We start from the raw sequence: 22,799 nt of genomic DNA, 5'->3' as shown, positions 1-22,799 counted from the left end.
TTCCTGCCATGTCTGTGATCCCATCCAAGGGTTAGGTTTCGAAGTAGCAAACAGATCAAAAGCCAATATTCAGTGCTTTCAAAAATTACTTAATTGACATCGTGTTAGTTACTGAAAGTAGTTAGTACAGAAGCTCAAAGCCCCCTTCTGATCTCCTAATTTCACGTTTAAACTAGTTTTACTAGTGAGTGACTAGATTTCCTTGGGATAATTGTTATCAAAATGCTAATATGGTGTTGCTGCCCACCAGATATGTAACCTCCATGAAGTCACTCCCTTTCCTGTGAAATTACAGGGTTAGAGTCATAATCTTTAACGCCCTTTCCAGTATAAGCCTAATGCGATGCACAAGATGTGGTACTTGGTGTGATTTATGACTGAGTGATAACTTGCCCCTTTTCCTCTAATTTTATCTTTTGCTCCTCTTGCACTTTTGTCATTCATTAAAAACACAACACAAAACAAACAAAAAAGAGTTGCTAAGGTTCCAAGTACATGAATTTCAGGAACGACCATAGCCTTTATTGGAAGGATTCACCGTATTTCACGGAAAGCCTTCAGGAAAGACAGATAGCTGGGTACCAAGATACTGTAATCAGTGGGTTACAGAAATTCTGAACAAGCCAATATATACACAGAAGGAATTAATAAAATAATCACTTCAATGTGAATGTCTGCTCCAATCCATTGATTAAGCTTCCTTCTTATTTGTCTATACATTCAGTATCTGAGCAGCCCTCATGGCAAGGAGGGTGCTTCAATAGAGGCTGATTATCTAGCTCATTTTCATGCCAACAGCTTTTCTCTCCCCCACTCCCCATCTATGCTCTGCCCCACGGGGGCCTTCATGAAGCAGCAAGAGCCTAGTTGCTATGCTTCACTGCCTCCCTTCCGAGATTGCTGTTAGCTTACATTTCATAAGTAGCAGTCTGATGACAACACTAAATAGATTTTAATGCTCTAGAGATCAACAAGATGAGGTAGAGAAACACAACACAATCTGTCCTAATTAGTTCATAGAATATTTCTATCTTTCAATGCTAATCAGGCATCCAAAGAGGAGAAAAACACAAGGGGGAAAAAAGGCAAGTGGTTACATGTGTTTGCATCTTCTCAGTCTCTACTGCTGAAAAAGAAACAATTTTTCTAAAACTCTAGTTCTGAAGCCAGCTGAAGTTCTGCTGTGGCCCCTTGGGGCTGTTTTTTACCTAGGGAAAAAAATCACAAGCCTGAGATACTGACTCCATCCTTAAATCGAACTCAAAGAAAACAGCAAAAGTCATATAACCTAAAAAATGTTGATGGTCCTGAGGACATTCAACTGAAAACCAAGTTTGAGCATATCTGATGGGCACTTATGTCACATCGACATTTATTTAATGAACTATACACAAAAGTACTGTGGTGAGCTTCAGTCAGGATAGTTCTCATACATTAAAACAGAACACCAGTGGTGAAACAGAATTTATTAATTCCATTGAGAGACAACTGCATATTTTATTCTTATAACGGCCATGTTTATAAGTTTAAGGCATCTTAGGACCAAAATCTGGCTGAGGCCTCTTGGGATAGACCTTAACACACTGCACACCGATGTGTTTTAAACCAGTTTGTCTTCGGGACCAGTGAATACAGTATTTAATTTTCAGCTGGGAAAAGAGAACAGTTTTTATTCAGAGAGACTTCTCTCAAAATGCTGGGACTGATTTCAGAATTACCGTTTCAACATGATCAATCTTAAAGAGCAACGTGTTTCAAGATGGAGAGGCAAGAAAATCTCATGCGCGTGTATTTTTATGTCATCGATCAGACTGCAGGTTCTAAAACTGCTCATATCCAGCGTGATGGCGCTTCAGACCAATAAAGTAAGCCAGCAACACTAGAATAAGTACTCCTGCCAACGCTGCTCCCACCGCAATGGGCACAAGGAAGCTGTCGTCATCTGCACTGCAGTCTTGAGCTAGACGTGGAGAAAGGACAATTGAGAACAGGAACAATGACACAATTTCAAAGTCGCAAATGTTCTGTTAACACACAGCCTTGCCTTTGACACCGCGGCCATCAGGCTTCGGCCTTCCTCACCAGCGAATGAAAGGTTCCACGAAAGTGATCCTCCAAGGAACCAAATTATACATTTTTAGGTACCCCGCTCCCCACCCCCACCCCCCCACAAAACACAGTCATTTGGGATGAATGACGGATTTTCAATTGATCACCGGCTTCCCAGATTCCCTAAACAAAAGATAATGGGTAAATATAATGAATCTTTCCTTGATGATCAGCTGTGGGCTTTCAGGGGGCAAACTGCGGATCACGTAGCAGCAGCACAGCGCCCGGAACACCGCTGACCCTGGGGTATTCATGAAATGAACCGAACGAAACGGAACAATGCCAAGCGGACATGTGAACTCCACGCCCCGCACCCGTGGGTCAGCTGGCGTGACGGCTTGCGTCCAGCATGAGTCAGACAAGAGAAGCAGTGGTTATAGTCTTGGAAAGGTGCTGTCACAGGGGCAGGCAAAGCACAAAGCATCACGGAAGCGTTTCGGAGAGATACTCGACTCAGCCTTGTTACACAAGACATACTTTGAGAGGGGACACTGGAGCTGAGCTGTTGAGGACGAGTAGGAATTCACCACCCAGGTAATGGAGGAAGCGCGTTCCAGGGACAGGAAACAGCACAGACAAAACGAGCTAGAGGGGAAATGCAGGCAGAGCTGGCACGGGCCGAAGGGTACTCGTGGCTGGAAGAGGCAGGAAGAGGGTACTAGGACCAGCTCACAAAGGCACTGTAGGCTCTACGTATGTCCGCCTTACACTGATGGGAGGAAAGAGTACCGTGGGATTTCAGGCAGGGCGGAAGTCATTCCAACAGGAGACTGGAAGCGAGGCGGGGCCTCTACTGATAGAGGCCAGAGGACCAAGAATACGGTCCTGACCTGAGTGACCTGTGAGAACGAAGCGCAGATGCAGAAAGGGACAGACTAGATCCAATGAGAAGGCAGAACAGACCAGATGGGTGTTGGAGGAGTGGTGCGAGGTGATCCAGTGGCTTCCAATTCCCCACTTGAGTGACTGCGTAGATACTGGTGCCATTCATCCCAATAGGGAGTACTGGAGGGAGAATGTATGTGTTCAGTTTTTTTGGTAGTTATTTGCATGTGGGAAAGGTCAGGAGGGGTAACGGCAAGAGGGAGACGTTCAGTTTTGGACCTTCTGGGCTTCAGATGCCTGTGTCCCAACCAGGTGGCAGTGAAAAAATGATTCACCTGAGTGGTCGTAAAAACCAGGGACACGTTTGTTTCTCAGCAAGAGCAAACAGAATCTAAAAAGGCTCAGAGACACAAGCCTCGGGGACACTCCTATCTGAGGAATAAAGGAGCAAGAAAAAGAAAAAGGCAAGTAGACAATGGTGCCACAGAAGCCAAGGAAGGGAGTTTCGATTAGTACGGGGGTAGAGGCCATGGGGTCTGTGGACATGGAGGGTATTGGCTGTGAGGCAGATCGCTGCTGGTTTAGGAGCAAATGGGAAGCGATCGTTTAAAAGACCAAGAACTTGGGTTGGGAACATCCAGTGGTCATCCCGAGAAGTTTGGCGAAGAGAGCGCACAAAGGAGGGAGTCAGAAGGTGAACAAAAGGGTCTAGAAAGTGTTATCTTCAGGGTGGAAGCGACTCAGATGCGTTTGTAGAATGAGGGCAAGAGCCACAAACAACGGACCAAAGCCAACAGTCAGAGGTCTCCCAGGAGGTAGGTGAAATGGGGTCCCAGAAGCAAAGCCAGGGAGAGTGGAGAGGAGGAAGGGGTGGCGCCTGCAGACAGAAGGCAGCTGGGATGTTGAACCCCCACTTCTGATTCCCACGTCCTTGCCTCTTATTGCCCTAGTTCTCCTCCTAGCTCACAATCTACCAGGGGTGGATAAATCAGATAATTATGCTTATTAGAACTGTGTCAAAGAAAGAATGAATAGGCTGCCAGGCAATTCTGATCGTGCCCGCGTTTAAGAAATGTGCCAGGCTTTTGCTAGCCTCTGCGTAATAACTGGGAACAAGATGCAATCCTGGAGTTTATGGACTTTATGATATCAGCTTTGGCTGCCAGCTCAGTGAGCTTTTTTACTTGCTTCTTGGTTCTGTTAGAAATCCGGATAGCGGAGACTGCCGGATGTCTTGGTGTTAAGAGCACCCAGTTAGCGGACTCCTCCCCTTCAATTTCCCAAATTACCACCCACCACATAAACCGTTAGGTGACACGAACCATAAAGTATTATGCCTTGGATTTAATGTAACTTGGTTTTTAAAAAATTCATTAGTAGATTAATTTCTTATTCTGGCAACGGATTCACAGTCCTCCTTTTCCCAAATTGGGTATTTGACCTAGTACTGAAACAACTTTCATAAATACTGCCAATAAGGCTTTCATGTAAGACAAATATTCCCAGAGTAGATCAAAAAGGCAATTCCACTAATACAAAGATCTTTCTAGATGCTGTCACTTACTTAAAATGCTCTCAATTAGTATGTGAAGTATTAATTTATAATAACTATTGATTTTATGAATTCAACCTTTAAAAATTCTTTAGGTAATGGAAAGACATTTTGGAAAACAGTAATTTTAATAGGATCACATCCTGAGGTAAAGAAAATCTCATTCTTTAAGTCATTTCCACCTGATTTGCATAATGTACACTGGAAACCAAACTGAAAGTATGGGGGGGGGACAGTATATTTGTGGAAGAACTTAATGATTAATTACAGAAGCAGTGAGGATTTTTAAGGATAAAAGTTTCGTGGCCATTTAAATGTCAATGTAAAGTTTCATGAAGATTAAAAATACTGTTAATCCTCATTTTTGTTAGCTCAGAAATTTCTCAGATATAATTTTCAGTGTGAGTTGGAAAGCTGAGACACACATTTGTAATAAAATATAAAACGAATTCATCTTTTTGCCAATTGTGTCAAAATTTCTATTTGGAAGAATCAGCATTAAGAATCATATTCTTGGGGTGCCTGGGTGGCTCAGTGGGTTAAGCCTCTGCCTTCGGCTCTATCAAATAAATAAATAAAATCTTTAAAAAAAAAAGAGTCATATTGTTATGTGACATCTTATTATATACCTTTTAGATCTACAGTCAAACTGAAGTATAGGACATGAATCTGAAGATAATTGAAGCTACTCAGTATGACCCAAACATGTCTTTTACTAGTTTTAAAAACAAGATATGGTAATTATTGATGCAGAAAGTTAGTTACCAGAGTAAAGGATATGGGTGGGAGAGAGATGAGCCCAAGACAGTGTTAACTTTATCTACTTAAAGAAATGAGGATGAAATGCTATCATCTTAAAAATATCTGAGTCTTACAAGAATTCTTCCTGAAACATGCAAGAAACTTCAGATGGCACATTTACGCTGTATATAAAGTATGTTCTTGATTTTAACTAGTAGCTTATCAGATTCCTTCTAAAAATCCTCAAATTTTCATTGTAATGGAAACTATCACTCACAGAAATTAAGAGGAACAGGATTATAAAGACCTCAGTGGGCCCCCAGATGAAGAAACGGAGACCCCAGAAGTTAAGCTGCTTGGCCAAAGTCCCATGGCGGCCAGTTGTAGAGCTGGGAGTTATGAGGATTAACTGGCAGTCAGGGAGCTTAAGTGGGGAGGCCAAAGGAAAGTTACTAGCCAGGCTGCCAAGTTTTTGTGTGTGGGAAGCTATGGCAAACTTGGAAGGTTCAAGTTGTTTTAGGGTGATCGGACAGTGACTGCACACAATCCTATTTTGGTTTAGATCAACAGCCGGGTCGGTCGGTGTGGCAGCAACGCGCACCTATTAGGAGCAGCCTCAACTGAGAGGGGCTGAGGAAAGTGAATGAAGAGATACTCTCAAGCTTTTCCTATGAAATACATATTCTAGATCACTGGTTTTCTGATCTACACACCAGAGATCCCACCCGGGACCTTACGCAACCCCCCCCAAACACGTGCACACCCGTGCTCACACACGCAGGCACATGCTTGTACACACACACATGCCCAGACCTGCTAAATGAAATTCTCTAGGAATGGAGCCCGGCATGTGCCTTTTTCTAACAAGCTTCCCAGGTGATTCTTATTCTAGCCAGACCAGCATCCGTATAGACCTATCTATGCATAGGAACATTTTTCTAGATGGTTAACACACAGAATATTCTGGAAATAATTTAGTTCCACTTCTAAGCTTTTCTAAAATTCTCCCTTTTGGAAGAAATTGTCATTATGTAGCATACAAAATTTTTACTTTAACCAACAGGAAAAAATGTGAGCAAATATCCTTAAGAAATAAAAGAATCTTTATTGTTTGTTTCAGAAGCAATATGTTAAGCAAATGGACAGGCAAATATCTAAAGAGAAACACCATACATCGACTAGTGGTTTAAACATTTGAAGAAAAAAAAAAACAAACATGGAAAGTATTTACATGGACCAGTTTCTTTATACAAATGCTGAGACATGAGAAACACCCAGAACCAGATAGCAATGTTAGACCGTCAAGGTATAAACCCAGTAAAATGAACAAAACTACAAAAGGTACAAAGAACATGTGGCTACAGGAAATAACAGTGTAAATAAGAGTATATAAACTGGCCCATGTAAAATACAAAAATAGTCAATGAAGTCAGAGTTTCTATAAACAGTGCTAATTAGAGGTATTTTAATATGAATTAGGTATATAATCTAAATGTAAAACCTTTTAGAAACATGAACAGCATTAAGCTAGTCCCATCTGCTTGTGCTTCCAATTTTTATTTTCAAAAAAAAAAAGGCTGCTCTGTTTCGACTCATGAGAAGTATCTAACGTCTATATTCTTCTAAGCATTACCCATTCATATAAGGTTAACAATCATACACTAGAGCATTATTTAAGTAAAAAATAAGTTTTAAAAATCAGATTTCTATTTAGTCCTCAAAAGGTGCCTTAAGCTGGCAATGCAGCTCAATGTAGCTGTATCAAGGGGCTGGTCAGGAATCAGATTCTGAGCCAGTAAGAGTTTCAGGCTACTCTAAGCAGAGAGCAAATTTAAGTGGAAGAAAATTTTTACCACTCCAATATAACTTGAAAGATACTTACGGACATACACATGCTAGCACGCAATTGCCTGTGTGTGTGTGGTGTGTAGAGCTAAGCTACCAAATTTATTCTACATCAGTAATTGTTTAGAACCCAGATGTCCCATTTTCTAGTGAATATGGGGGCACATCATCTCCCACCTCCAAAACACAAGCACCTTCCATATAGGGGTGCATATTAACAACTCTTTAATATTTACTCAGCCATTCCAACACCCCAAAAAAAAGAAGATCTCCTGGAAGCAGTGCGAAATCCTATGTGTTAACTATCAAGCTGAAATGTTTTGCTTTCCCATATAAACATTAGGTAGTGCACAGTAAATGGACAACTGGTGCATCTCCCAGGGCACAAAACCGATCACAAAGTACATGAATGAATAATGATTCTACCATAATGAACAATGATAATGCTAAGTTTTGATTAGCACAGAACCATTTAACGGTGAAAGCCAATTTAGTAAATGCTGTAAGTGTCAATGCAAGCTGGAAACAAAGAACAACTTTTTAATGGGATAAGAGAAGACCAAGACTTTTGGGTTACTTGCTAAGTGCGCTTCTTTAGCCGAGTTCTAGGACTTCCTGGCATTTCTTCTTTAAGAAAGAGAAAAGGAAAGGAGAGAAAAGGAAAAGAAAGAAAAGGAAAGAAAAAGAAAAAAAAAGAATACAACATCCTACCACTAGCAAAGATACTGCAAAGCTGAAGAGAAACTACATTCATTTTAGCAGGGTACCTAAAGCCCAATTTACAGGTACGAAGGACTAATGCCCCAAATTGGCATGGCCTAGCAATTATCTCTAAAGCACCTAGAAAATAGACTGAAATGCCCAGTTGGAGTCTTGTGTCTTGCCATTTAAAAGACGGAAAATTCCAGATTTTTTTTAAAGGATTAAACAAGATTAACACCTATTCCAAAATGTATACAGCTTTTGTACCTTTTGTCATTACAGCCACATCAAATACAAGTATATTCAAAAGGCATTAGAAAAGCATTCATTGCTAAGAACATAATACCAGACTCTATGCGAATCTACTGGCATAACTCTCATAGGTCAAATATGCAGCAATGCCAAAGTCGCTAAGTTAACCTGCAAACAGAATCACAAAAAAATACAAAAGGAGCAAGTACAAATCCACTGTAGGATGCACAGTCTCAATTTGGACTACATGCAGGGGAAAAAAGAATCTCTTTTTGAAAACTGCTTTTCCTAAACTGTTTGCTTTTAGTCAGAATACATAAAGTGAAAACACGAATCCTAACTCAAGATAACAGAATGGAGTCAATCATCCAGGTGACTTTACACATGCTTTTTGCCACAGAAATTAACAGTTTTAAATTCCATGGTTGAGGAAACCAAAATCAGGTGACTAATTTGTAGCTGGTATTTTCATGGTGTTTTTATTTATTAAGTTTGAAGTCCCTCACACCACCCATTCTAAAATGAGAACTGCAACTAAATATACCTGAAATTCAACAGTACTGCCATGTTGGAACTTGTACTTGCTTTATTATATCTTAACAGAGATCACATACGGATTAGTATTACAGAGTCTGATATCCGGCATAGCTTTTTCTTCTGCCAATTAGGTAAGCAATCACTATAACAATAATCAAGCCTGAAAGACCAGCACCAACTATAATTGGTATTAGAATGGTGTCATCGTCCAGCGAACACTCCTGGGCTGTAGGTGAGAAAAAGTGTGTAACAAATAATGAGTATAATAAAAAATGAATGTCCAAAAGTAAAAGATGTTGATTCAAAAGTCAGAAATGCTCTTACAAAATCAACTTTAAGGAATTAAGACAGACAGGTATATTTCAAAGATAAAGCTACAAAAAAGTATGGATTGCTCTAGAATTAAAATCCTAAACTTATTTGTCTTTTCTTTTGTGTATGTATATTCATATATATGAATACACACATACTCATTTATATCTAGGAGTAAATACATACGTATGTGTATGTATTTCATATTCTAAGTCCCTTCCAGAATAAAGGAGTGAAGAGGGGCATCCGGGTGGCTTAGTCCGTTAAAGCATCTGACTCTTGGTTTTGGCTCAGGTCATGATCTCAGGGTCCTGAGATCCAGCCCTGCATCAGGCTTCGAGATCAGCAGAGTCTGCTTGAGATTCTCTTCCTCTCCCTCCACCCCTCGCCCAGCTTACACAAGTGCTCTCTCTCTCAAACAGATAAATACAATTAAAAAAAAATTTTTTTAAATCTTTTTAAAGAAAAGATTGTATTTATTTATTTAAGAGAGACCAAGATAGCAACAGGGGGACAAGTTGCAGACGAGAGGGAGAAGCGGGCTCCCAGCTGCACAGGGAGCCCAGTCTGGGGCTCTCTCCCGAGATCATGACCTGAGCTCAAAGTAGACATTTAACTGACTGAGCCACCCAGCCACCCCAATAAATAAATAAAAACTTTTTTTAAAAAGGGAAAAGAAACGAGGAAAGCTAATTCTAACCCATCTCTATATAGTTAGATTAGCCTCTAAGTGCTAGAGTGAATGTGTTTTGGGAAAACTGAGAACAGATCAGAAAGGTTTCATCAGGGGATTAGAACCACGCTGACTCTGGAATCTTTCAGAGCAGAGAGCACACTATAGACTGGAGGCCCTATCTGGCCCAAGAGCTAAAAATGGCTTTTCTCCGTTTTTATTTAAATAGCCAACCCCCCCAAAAAAAAAAACAAAAGAAGAAATTCTTTGATACATGAGCATTATATGAAATTCAAATCTCAGCAGCCATAAATAAAGTTCTGTTGGAACCCAGCCACACTCGTTTATTTATTGCCTTTTATGGCTGTTTTCATGCTACAACAGGAGAGCTGATGAATAGTGGTGACAGAGCTCATATGGTTTGCAGACCTGAAACGCTTCCTGTCCATGCCTTACAAATGAACTCTGCGCATCCCTGACCTAGAGTATATGATCTTAGTGGCTACAGAAGTCAAGAAACGGGGACCTCTTACTGATCTGCGTTGTGTTTACTACATTTATTAACGTGGCCGGAGCTGGCAACCCACAGGGGCTAGCTTTTCTATTTCCAGAGAGTCGTCTGATCCAGTAAAATCCATTCAACGCTCTTTGACCTGACTACAAGTCTACTTCCTCCTCCTGCACAGGCAAGCATCAGTGGTGTTTCTTACCTACAGGTACCCAGGGTCGGGAACCTAGCTCCACGAACACATTACACGTTCATTACCGCTATCGAATGCTACGTATTCCTTTGGGTACCATTTTTAATTTGACATACATAAAAACCAAAGTTTCAAATTCAAGAAAAGAACACAGCTCATTGCTATTACGGCTGACTAGATAAACAGACTCGAGCTGGTATCACGCTGCACATGATTTTCAATTCTAAACACAAATCTGAACCTAAAATTAGGGTAATAATTGAGGGGAGCTAGATAAAGACTCAAAAATAAAACTATGAAAAGGATTAAAATAATTGTAGTACATAAGCAACACCGACACGAGGGAAATTGAATTCTTGAGAAAAATTTCTAAGTGTGATTAACCTCTCTCGTCACGAGAATGGTAGGATGAAGATCCCAACTTACCTGGGCCTAACCAGGTCAGGCTGGGGACCCAGAGCCACCGCAAAGGTGGCCACATGGTTCACGGCAGCACGTAACTGCCGCACTGCCTTCTAAACCATAGAATTAATTGTCAAAAAGGAGGTGGATGGTTTGAAAAGCTCTGCTCAGCAGAGCTGTGATCCACAAAGCCCCAATCTTAAGTAAGCAGTTTAAAAGGACAAGTTAATTAAGGAATTTTACAGACTTGTTTTTTTTGCCTACGTGCAAATTTTAATCTGGTAATGGCAAATGCATCTTTCATATTCATATAAACACACTGCCATGAGCCCTCCACAGAAGGTTTCAGTAAAAATCTAATAGATACCACCATGAGCCCTGAGATCTTCCAAAACGCCTCATGCACACTGGCATTATGCTTTTAAAATGCTCCAAGTCACGTGGGATGGCCAAAACACTGTCCATGGTATTTGAGGCTTTGCCTAACCATCACCTTCTGTCTTAACAAAGTAAGACCAGTCTGCTTTTATTTGTGTATGACAATATTTCCAATGAGAAGAGGGCCCCCAGAAAACAGATCCCAGCTGCTCAAAGCTGCCATCCTTCCTACAGACTAAAACTCAGAAGGGAGTGTCTATGAAGTGAAGCTCACTGAATGCTTCCATCGGTTTTGAGTCTTAAGAACTTGGTTGCAAATGGGTTTCCGATCCCCACACACAAAAAATCCACTTTGAGCAAAATGATGGGCCATCATAGAGTTCGCAGAACTCGCTCAGGGCCACGTGAATGCTCCAACAGAGTCACAAGAGATGAATTCATATTTCTCTATTTCAGTGCTTAAATTTCCATGAGTCAAAAGAAAAAGCCACCTATTAGTCAACGTAAGAACATAAATTATTGATAAAACTTGCTCAACTCTTACCTGTAGAGTATTTTCCTTCCATCACATTGAAAGGCTGAACCCTTAGATCAAAGGTATTTATCTGAAAGGCTCCAGACACAGAAACGGTCTGCTCTTTGTTGCACATGTAAGAACTTCCCAGGGGGGCATCCCAGTAGCTCAGATTGTTATTTGCGATGCTGAAAACTTGAAAGAAAACAAAAATGTTAGGAGCTTTTTTTTTTTTTTTAAAGTAGGCTCTACACCTAACATGGGGCTTGAGCTCTCATCCAAGATCAAGAGTCGTACATTCTACCCACTGAGCCAGCCAGGCGCCCATTAGTAACTTCTTATTATACCAACAGAAGAAATGGGACAGTTCTCAGAATTTTTCAGTGAAGTATAGGAGCCTGGGGTACAGGGTCTACCAAAAAAAAAAAAAAAAGAAAGCGATTGTTAGGATCACTAGGTTTCCTATCTTTCTATAGCTGTTCCTGTGGTCTAAAAATCAGTCATCCTTAACTATTACCCACCCTATTTGAAAACAAGGGGGACTGAAAAGATAAAACACTAGAGTTCTCAGTTACTGATTTTCAGTTGTGGTCAAGGGACCATTTTCACACAAATTCTTCTGTTCCATGAAGTAAAAGGCACTATTTGGTAACAAAACAACTCTGGTTTCTATGCCTTCAGTGTAACTCACTCTCTTCCCCAAGGCCAATGCTTTGCTTACCAGAGCCATTAACCAAGTACACGCTGACATTCACTTCCTTCAGATAGAATCGGTTTTCATTTTTCTGTTAGAAAAAGAGTATCCAGTTAATCAACACATCACAACCGTCTACAGGTACAGTTAATATCTACAGATGAAAAGCAACCTGATACTATTAACCAGAAGATAAAACCAAGGATCAGACCCGGACCAAAAGAATGAACTGCAGCTAAGCAAAATTAACAGAATCCCTTTTTCCTCTGTGTTCTGTCTCCAATTTTCGGGCCAAGGATGTAGTCATGTGGTTCTTCGATACTCAACAATTCGTTCCCTCATTTTATTCCTCCTGTCAGTTGCTAAGCCCCAGCCCACTCTAGCCTGGATCCTGACAGTCTCTTAACTGGGCTCCCTCCCTGCCCTACAGCCTCTCCAGCTGAGAGCTTTCCTTGCCACTATTATCTCGGTGAGGCACGCATCTGATCAGCCCATCATTCTAATTATGTCAGTGCTTAGCATGTACAAGGCAACATATCTAAGTGCTCCAGGGAGCTAGCCAAATGAACCAGGTGTGGATCCTGCCCCCACCCGTGTTTGCAATCTGCCAGGGAAGATAAGATAAATACATAAAGAAACAACCATATTGCAAAAAAGACAGCAATCAATTATAAAAATTAAAAGGAGACAGAGGACTTCCATGTAGGGGAGAAGCAAAGCAATGTAAGCTTAGGGATATGCCACTTGAACTCTGCCGAGTCAGGAAATGAGCAGGAAAGGGTATTCTGGAAGGCAAGAGCATGAGTAAAAGGTATCCAGAAAATAAGCACTATCACAAGTACGCCATCATTTGAAAATTTAGTGCCAAGCGATGTTCCTAAAACTTTACTTATAAGGCACCTGGGCAGCTTAGTCAGTTAAGCCTTTGTCTTCAGCTCGGGTCATGATCCCAGGGTCCTGGAACTGAGCCTCGCATCAGGCTCTCCACTAACTGGGGAGCCTGCTTCTCCCTCTCCCTGCCTGTCAAATAAATAAATAAAATCTTAAAACATTTTTTGAAGATTTTATTTACTTATTTGACAGAGAGAGATCACCAGTAGGCAGGCAGACAGGCAGATGGGGGGGAAGCAGGCTCCCCACTGAGCAGAGAGCCTGATGCAGGGCTTGATCCCAGGACCCTGAGACCATGGCCTGAGCCGAAGGCAGAGGCTTAACCCACTGAGCCATCCAGGCGCCCCATAAACAAATAAAATCTTTTTAAAAAAATTTTACATGCAAGGTATCACTGAATAATTGTAACATGTTAAGTGATTTCCCCCAAAACTATACCGTCAGTGGTCAGCGAGGTGGGATTTGAACCCCGGAAGCCTGGCTACAGAGCTGAAGCGCTGGCTGCTACTGGGCTCTCCTACCTCACAGAACACAGCGAGGAAAGCATGGGCTTCCTAAGTGAAGGGAGAGGAGGACACAGAGAGTCAGACATGCAAGATCCGCTGCGTGGCGGGAGCAGGGTGGGGGGTGGGGCGGGGAGCCTCTTGAGGAGAGAGATTTGAAGTAACCTGCCATGGAGCTTAGAGGTTATCTTGTCGGTAAAACAGAACCGCTGAAGCTTTCTGAGGATGAGGGAAGATTAAATGAATGCAGAAGAACACTGAGCGGGGAGAGGAAGAGGACAGACTGGACTCAGAGCAGAGGCAGTGGGGAACAAAAATGGAAGGGACAGATGCAGAGAAATGTCAGGAGGAGGCACAAAGGAGGACTTGACCACCTCATTACACCTTTCCTCGCCTGAGGCTACGTCTCGGCTTGGCATTCAAGGCTCCTTGCAATTTGTCCCAACTACTTTCCCATACCGGTCTTTCCCAGATTATGCCACGTGCCTCATTCGCCAAGGTGGTCTTGATTGCATTCCTTTTTCCAGAAATGATCTGTACTTTGCTGCTTCCTCCCCTTATCCCCACGTGTACAAACCTATCCTTGAATGTCCAGCTCAAATGTCATCTCTTCCATTAAACCTTCCTAACTCTCCTCCGCCCAGAATTAACCACTGCCTCCTCTACGCTCCCACAGACTTTGTCTTTTCTTCTGGTCTATCATTCATCCCAACTGGAATGCACCTTCCACAGATCTCTAATTGCCCACAGAATCCAGTTCGAAAGTCTCAGCATAGCATTCCAGATCTTCCACAAAAATGGTCATTATTTGTACATTCCTATCTTTACCACTGAACTGTGAGATCTTTATTAATACAGGGCTTCTTCTTTGAATCCCACCATGGGATCCAGCACTCAACACACTCAAACTCAAGAAATTTTCCTTAGAAGCGTCTATCATGACAGGGTTGAAGATGCGCCCCAGTGAGGTCTGGTGACATTACAGGTGTTTCTTCATTTTTTGAAGTGCCTACGGCATGGTTAAAATGCCACCCTTTGACACCTGGGTGGCTCAGTTGGTTAAGCAGCTGCCTTCGGCTCAGGTCATGATCCCAGCGTCCTGGGATCGAGTCCCACATCGGGCTCCTTGCTCAGCAGGGAGCCTGCTTCTCCCTCTGCCTCTGCCTGCCATTCTGTCTGCCTGTGCTCGCTCTCTCTCCTTCTCTCTCTGATAAATAAATAAAATCTTAAAAAAAAAAAAGCCACCCTTTTGGTTTATTTTGTTTTTTAAAAATATTTATTTATTTGAGAGATATAGACAGAGACAGCAAGAGAGAGCAGGAGCGGGGAGCCTGATATGGGGCTCGAGCCCAGGACCCTGAGATCACCTGGCTGACTAAAGGCAGAAAAGGCAGACGCTTAACCCACTGAGCCTCCCAGGTGCCCCAAAATGTCACTGTTTTGAACTGCAATCAAAATAATCTGTTGGGGGCATCTGGGTGGCTCAGTGGGTTAAGCCTCTGTCTTTGGCTCAGGTCATGATCGCAGGGTCCTGGGATCGAGCCCCACATCGGGCTCTCTGCTCAGCTGGGAGCCTGCATCCTCCTCTCTCTCTCCGCCTGCCTCTCTGCCTACTTGTGATCTCTGTCTGTCAAATAAATAAATAAATAATCTTTAAAAATAAAATAAATAAAACTTTTTTTTAATTTTTTATTTTTTATAAACATATATTTTTATCCCCAGGGGTACAGGTCTGTGAATCACCAGGTTTACACACTTCACAGCACTCACCAAATCACATACCCTCCCCAATGTCCATAATCCAACCCCCCTCTCCTAAACCCCCTCCCCCCAGCAACCCTCAGTTTGTTTTGTGAGATTAAGAGTCACTTATGGTTTGTCTCCCTCCCAATCCCATCTTGTTTCATTTATTCTTCTACCCACTTAAGCCTCCATGTTGCATCACAAAAAAACTTTTTAAAAAATAAAATAAAATAGTCTGTTGGGAAAATTAGATACTGTAATTTTAAATATTTCCCCACAACAGTCAGAAGAAACCATGTTCCTTTTAGGACCCAACCACAGCTAGAAAAATCAAACTCAATCACTCCAAAGGGAAGGAACCTAAAACACTACTTTCTTCATTCTTATAGTATAATCTCTATGAGGTAACTTTAAAAGGGAACATGTCCAGGAAGGCCTGCTCTTACCTCATCAAAAAGGACGAGCCTGATCAGACATTTTTAATATTAATCCTCTGGTCATATGTGTATGTAACAGAGGAAAGCTTTCAATGCTGGTAAAGGGAAAATCCTTATAAACCTTTCTAAACTGTAATTGCCTGATACAGTCCTCAATTACTCCACATATATTCCACAGAGAAAAGGGCTTCAGACTAAAGACACTAAGTTCGGACTTGAAACAAACTCCACACACCTAATTTTTTTATGTATCAGATGTTGAGAGTGTTTCTCCATCCTAGATAATATAACCTGATTTAAAAGCAGAACTGTTTTTTAATCTACCTATACAATAACTCTCAGTTTGAGAATTGCTGGCAGCTTAACGTTTTCCCTGATGGCTGTCCCCTTTCCCATTTGCTAAAACACGTGTGTACACACACACACACACACTCAAAAATTATGAGGGTAATAGCTGCTTCTGAGAAGGGAGAAATAAAAGTCCTCAATGATGAATTTATGCTAGCAAGAAGTAGAGCACATAGGCTTAACCTAGAACCTTCTCTTTAGGGTTCAGCCCTTCATGCAAGCATGAACAACAAAAACCCGAATGCTACCATTATATACTACGTTGATTTAATGAATTTATGCATGGTAAGTACTTACACAGAGCCTTGTGGGTGGCAAGTACTCAATAAACGTTAACTATTATTATTCCTGATACTATGACAAATAGTATTGCCTCCAAAAAACCTAAAATATTCGAGTAAACAAACATGAGTTTTCTAACCAATAACAGAGAAACATGTGAGGGAAATTACTTTTTACCTTTTATAACATGTAATATATAAATATATACACTTTTTTTCTTTTTTTAAAGATTTTATTTATTTGACAGAAAGAGATCACAAGTAGAGGGAAAGGCAGGCAGAGAGAGAAAGAGGGAAGCAGGCCCCCCGGTGAGCAGAGAGCCCGATGCGGGACTGGATCCCAGGACCCTGAGATCATGACCTGAGCCCAAAGGCAGCGGCTTAACCCAGAGCCACCCAGGCGCCCATAAATATATATACTTTATTATTAAGTATTTCTACAGCAGATAGAGATTTTTTTTTTTTGATGTGGGTTAATTCTTGCTCCTACCCTCAAGTCTATGTGAGGGCAGAACAGTCACTTCTGGTGAACATGAAGCTAAGAATCCAGCCTGCAGACCCCCGAGGTGACTGAGGGGTTAAGAGGGACCGATGGCCCACACTTTATCATGAAGCAGTGCTGAAATGGAAAACAGAGCTAAATCCCCTGCTACACACACACAGCTGTTTAGACTTTCAGATGTGTTTCTAAGAAAACAGCCCAGATCTCAGGGAAATCTGTTACTCACCACAGCAAAGACGAAGTCAAGATACTTGACGTTGCTGCTGTTCAGGCTGAGCAGGGCACTCCGAGGCTGGCAGCTCCCGGTGAAGTCCGTGGTGTTGGGGTTGATGTTAATAATTGAAACCACCTGGAGGGGAAGACGAGGGAGAAAGGTACAGCTGACCGGGGCGAGTCCATAGCAAAACCTTACCCTCTAATAAACAACTTCGGGGGGGGGGGGGCAAAAAATGCTTTTGTCTGGATACTTTAAGTTTATGGTGTCTTACTTTCAAACGAAGTTGGCCCAGGCCCTCAAGCTATGACTCAGACAACTTAAAAAAAAAAAGGAAAGAAAAGAAAAACAAGAAGGAAGCTTCCTCAGTAATGAGCCAAATGAAAAGACACATTTTTATGGAGCATAAGAGTCATCTGCGCCGCTCGCTTATTGAAGGCGCAAGACTCTGGAAATGGGATGCGTCCGTCGGCACGCCCCCTGGAGGCGCAGGGGAACACTGCAACCACAAGCGCCGCGGCAGACGCAAGCCTGGGGTGCGCGGCCACGGTCTGAGTCATGGAGAAACAGCTGCACTTTCCCCTAAGTCAACCTACACTGCGTTCCAGATACAAATGTGAAGGAGTTAGATTTTAAACGGACTGAAATAAAAATCAACTGTCTGTACTCAGATCTACTGATGGTAAACAGAATCTAAACCCCGAAGAGTCCCTGAAATGGCTAGGTTTCCCACAGGCCAAGAAAACCCCTTGCCTGGGACATTAACTCTTCGTGGTTACAGTAACTCCGAATTTATCAGTCCTCAACAGGTCAACATCAAATCTCCATTTAAAACAGAATTGGGGCAGGGGTGCCTGGGTGCTCAGTGGGTTAAAGCCTCTGCCTTCAGCTCAGGTCATGATCCCAGGGTCCTGGGATCCAGCCCCGCATCGGGCTCTCTGCTCAGCAAGGAGCCTGCTTCCTCCTCTCTCTCTCTCTGCCTACCTCTCTGCCTACTTGTGATCTGTCAAATAAATAAATAAAATCTTTAAAACAAAAACAAAAACAAAAAACAGAATTGGGGGCGCCTAGGTGGCTCCATCGTTAGGTGGCTGCCTTTGGCTCAGGTCATGGTCCTGGGGTCCTGGGGTCCTGGGGTCGAGTACCACATCAGACTCTCTGCTCAGCGGGAAGTCTGTTTCTCCCTCTGCCCCACTCCCTGCTCATGGTCTCTCTCTCCCCCCCCTCTCAAATAAATAAAATTTTTAAAAATCTTTAAAACAGAACCAGTCTAGCAACAAAACTACTCTTAGGCCAGAGGTAAGATACACCGCATCTGAAGGGAGATATGAGAAGAACGTATCAATAAACACAGAGATCTATACCTTGTTGTGAGTGAAGTTCAGCTGCAGCCCCATGGTAGCCAGAAGACAAGTACCATTGCTGTTATTAACCGAGTAGGATCCCACCTCTGGTTTCTCCTTTGGAGTAGGTGCTGTGGTGGGGGATGGCGCAGCGGTGGAGGTGATGGGCACCACAGTGGTGGAAGCTTTATCTTTTTCACACAGATACTCTAAAGAAAACAAACAGGACAAAATAAACTGAAGTGGCCTTCTTCTTAATTCCTAAGGCCAGGAAAGAGCAAAATATTTCTCACAATACAAGTTCAAAGAGTTTTATTAGGGGACTCAGGCAGAGGTTCCCAAACTGCTGCTTCAGATACTGACGGGTCTTTCAGAATTATGACACACCCGACACATACAAATGCTTTCTCCAGGGGTGCCTGGGGGGCTGGGTGGGTTAAGCCTCTCAGCTGAGGTCATGATCTCAGGGTCCTGGGATCAAGCCCCGCATCCGACTCTCTGTTCAGCGGGGAGCCTGCGTTCCCCCTCTCTCTCTGCCTACTTGCGATCTCTGTCTAATTAAAAAAAAAAATGCTTTCTCTACTTCGTACTTCAGCTACCACACACTCATCTTTTTGCGCCCTGATGTCCCTTTATTCCCAAAGAGTGTCACCTGCTTCTGATGTGAAAATGAGAGATTTAAATCTGAAAACATCTCCCTCCTACTCTCTTCTTTCCCACACACAACCACTAGAAGGAAGGAGTGTTCACCAGAGGAACATTTAGAAATCACTACAGGGTTCAAATACAAATGAACCCTCTATTTGTTATCACCCCTTCAGCAAACCAGAGGCATTTCAACCTCTTAGGAAGGGCTGGTCGATTTTCAGAGCTGGTGAATGAGAAATTATGACATTTCCATTTAGCTATATGTAAGTTATAAAAGCAGTTTATAAGTAAACTCAAGATTCAAACACAAAAATCTCATTCCTAAGCTGTGGTCTTGGATCATCAAAAGCTAAAAAGCTGATGATCAAAGCAAGCTATCTGAGGATCTGTTCAAACAAAGACTGGGTTTGATCCGCTGAAAACGCTACAGGTCAAGCATCTGCAAAAAACCATCCCCATAATGTATGCATCATCAACTTGAAACTGCGAAGTCCCACAGGAACAAGAATTATGGTTATCTGCAAAAACCTCACGGTCCGGTGAAAGCTACGCAAGTCTTAGTGTAGAAATGCTTCCAAATAACAAGACTTCAATGCAAGCCAGCTGGTATACTTGAAGCTTAAATCAGGATCCAAGTGTATCTGTTCGAAGAACTCACCTTTTGTGCTCACTGTGCCATTCTGGACAAAAGCCTGTACGTGAACATCCCAATAGTACTGGACGACACCGCTGTTCTCTAGAGTTGATAAACTATTGCATCTGAACATGTCGTTCAAAGGAATTCTGAATCCCACAGTGTCACGGACGGTCAAAATTCCTGTAAAACAAAATTAACACTAACGGTTTCCAAGAAGGCAGGAGAACAGTGAGGACGTAAATTTATCTGCAGACTCTCTCCTCCTTCTGCCATCCTGCCTCACTGCATCCACATGGGACAGAGGACACGGCATGTTCAAGAAATGACAAATTCAGGGCACCTGGCTGGCTCAGTGAGTTAAGCTGCTGCCTTCGGCTCGGGTCATGATCTCAGGGTCCTGGGATAGAGCCCCACATTGGGCTCTCTGCTCAGCGGTGAGCCTGCTTCCCCCCACCCTCTGCCTGCTTCTCTGCCTACCTGTGATCTCTCTCTCTCTGTCGAGTAAATAAATAAAATCTTAAAAAAAAAAAAGAAAGAAATGACAAATTCACTGGGGCTAAAACAGAGCGAGTAAGGAAGAAAGCCGTGATGGGGGTTAAGAGGGAAAGATGAGTCAAAGGTGGCCACGCGTTGGAAGGAAACTGGAGGAGCTGAGGACAGGTTAGGCTTTATTCTGTCAGCAGTGGAGGGTGAGCTTGAGTTTTTAAAGCTGGAAATAAATAACACACATATAATTTATTCTAAGGGAGATGACAAAATTGCAGGGGCTAGGCAGGGGCAATAACTTCTGAGGGAAGTCATTAAGGAAGGAAAGTAGTTAGAAGGCTGCTGCTCTGGCTGAGGTAAAAGGTGAGGGGCTGCCTAAATTAAGATGGTGAGAGGCAGAAGACGGACAGCAAAGAGGCCAAACTGAACACACAGCTAACGTACGATCAACAGGGCCTCGCGACCAAAGGAAGGAAGGAAGATGGATTCGGCAAGGACTTCAGAGGAAGTCCTGACTTTTGTGCTACTATCCCGAAGTCAGTTACAGTTACTAAAATGAGCTTCTGGAACCTCTTCCTGGCTAGCATTTCAAGACTATTCCATTTCAGGGTATCTTCAGAATGTGAAAGGAGTAAGTTACAGTCAGTCTGTATGGAGTTTTTATTGTAAGGCCCATGGTGAAGAGACTATGACCACAACTAGCCACACCCAAATGGCTTAGTTTCTTCTGGAGAAGCATCGAGGGAGGGATACGAGGTCCTTAACAGGGGCGGTCTTCAGGGCCTCTCCATGAAGTAGCAAGACAGCCAATTCATGCTGTCATGGCACCCCCTAATGGTCAAAGCGGGGAAAAATTTAAGTCAAAGAACTAGAACATTTTTTCCCCAAAACTGGTTTTTCTCACTGTTAACGTAAAGTGAATAGGTATTTGAACTGTCTTATATAAACAGAGCTCAGAAACCATCTACGGACATACTGGAGATATACTATGAAACGATAATTTTTTAAACTATGTATTATTTATGAACATGTACCGATTAGTCCAATATAAACAGACCGATAGGAAGGTTCCACCCCAAGTTCCTAAGAGTGGCTGCCACTTGGGAGGCAGACAGGGAAATGACTCCGGGGAGTGAGTACAAAGGAAACCTCAAGTGTATCCGTAAGGCTTTATTTAAATAAATAAATAGATGAGGCAAAATATGAAAGAAATGGCATTTATAAATTCTGGGTAACAGATACATATAGGTCTATTACATGACTCTCTGGACTTTTCTGTACTTTAATCACAAAAAAAAATTAAAAGAAAACAGCAGTTTTCAAAATTACTCCAATTATCAGATGCCTAAAATTAAAACACTAAATCGTTTCAAAAACAACAGTCCATTTAAGGAAACCATTTTAAATTCCAAATAGTTTCAAATATGTTATTTCATAGATGTTGGTCATTTAAAAAAAAACTGCATTCCTCGTTTAAAATAAAAACAAGGAGAGTAAGATGTTAATTTTAGAGTTCACTGTCTTTCCATTCAAATCTGTCCCATCTGTCCTTTTATCGCCACCCCTTGATCTCGGCCCTGGTCTTATCACCTCTTGGTTACTGCAGCAGCCCCTTAACGTGGGCATCTCTGCCTGCGGTCTCCTCACTTCCCAATGAATCCTACAGAACATTCTTTATAAACTACTGTCTCTGCTTCTGTTCTGTCATTCTGCCTAAAAACCTAAAATGGTTCCCCAGTGCCTACGCCATCAAGCTAAATGCCTTTCCTTGGCTTCCAAGGCCCCCTATAATTTAGACCCGCTGCGCCCAGCCAACTTGATTCTCCTGCTACACACACAGCCTCTATTTTCATCAGGAAGCTTTCCAGCGACTGCTGCTCATACCATGCTTCCCCCTGCTGGAAAGCCTCTGCTCAAACTCCCTGCCTGACTCAGCTCGTCCTCCTCCCTCCTCCAACACCCACCGACCTCTCCTCTGGCTCTGGCTCGCCAGCAGGCCAGCAGGCAAGCAGACGAGCAGACGACTGGTGAGGACACATTCAGACCACGCACTCTAGAACCACAGGCCCTCACAGATGGGCTCAGGAAGCATATGGCATCTGCAAGTTTACTCTGTACCCTGGACGAGAGGGCCAGCAGGCTTCCCTCATGTCCACCCCCGCCCCCCAACAAAACCCTGGAACAACAACAAATAATCACACTGATCCGGCGCGTTCTACTTTTACCATCGAACTTGGAAAAACCATTTTGCTTTGTCTCCCCAACTTGTTTTACAGCTCCTTGAAGGTGAGGGGCAAACCACAGACTAGTTGGAAAGGACAATGCAGGGCGCAAAGCTAAATACACAAGTAAACCAGTAACAGACTCGCTCTAGTTATCCTTTCACATGAGATTAGGAAAGAGAAAACTAGGACTGATTTCCAAGTCTCTGTCCTGTTGCCTCCCAAGTTTTGTATGAGCTCATTCACCTCTGGGTCCTGAAAATAGGATCTTTTGCTATCCATACCTCCAGTGAGTCATTTATCCCCA

General features: G+C 42.6%; 1 protein-coding gene across 3 annotated transcripts in view; it reads right to left on the bottom strand.

Moving 5' to 3' along the window:
- LAMP2 (lysosomal associated membrane protein 2) overlaps positions 1 to 22,799 on the bottom strand; it is a 39,682-nt gene that overhangs the window by 3,216 nt on the left and 13,667 nt on the right. Inside the window, exons 4-9 of one of the 3 annotated variants that reach the window (XM_082716268.1) lie at positions 19,806 to 19,964; positions 18,521 to 18,708; positions 17,169 to 17,291; positions 12,265 to 12,328; positions 11,574 to 11,738; positions 1,452 to 1,960 (exon numbers count right to left, since the gene is read on the bottom strand). In XM_082716268.1, the coding sequence (XP_082572394.1) occupies positions 1,821 to 1,960; positions 11,574 to 11,738; positions 12,265 to 12,328; positions 17,169 to 17,291; positions 18,521 to 18,708; positions 19,806 to 19,964 (839 nt within the window). In that variant the 3' untranslated portion in view covers positions 1,452 to 1,820. Of the gene's footprint in view, positions 1 to 1,451; positions 1,961 to 6,309; positions 8,790 to 11,573; positions 11,739 to 12,264; positions 12,329 to 17,168; positions 17,292 to 18,520; positions 18,709 to 19,805; positions 19,965 to 22,799 lie in introns of those variants that run through there. The other 2 variants (XM_082716267.1, XM_082716266.1) reach the window with 2 other exon arrangements.

Source organism: Mustela nivalis, assembly GCF_964662115.1.
Source record: "Mustela nivalis genome assembly, chromosome: X".
Taxonomy (NCBI): domain Eukaryota; kingdom Metazoa; phylum Chordata; class Mammalia; order Carnivora; family Mustelidae; genus Mustela; species Mustela nivalis.
This window is presented reverse-complemented; position numbering and strand designations above follow the sequence as displayed.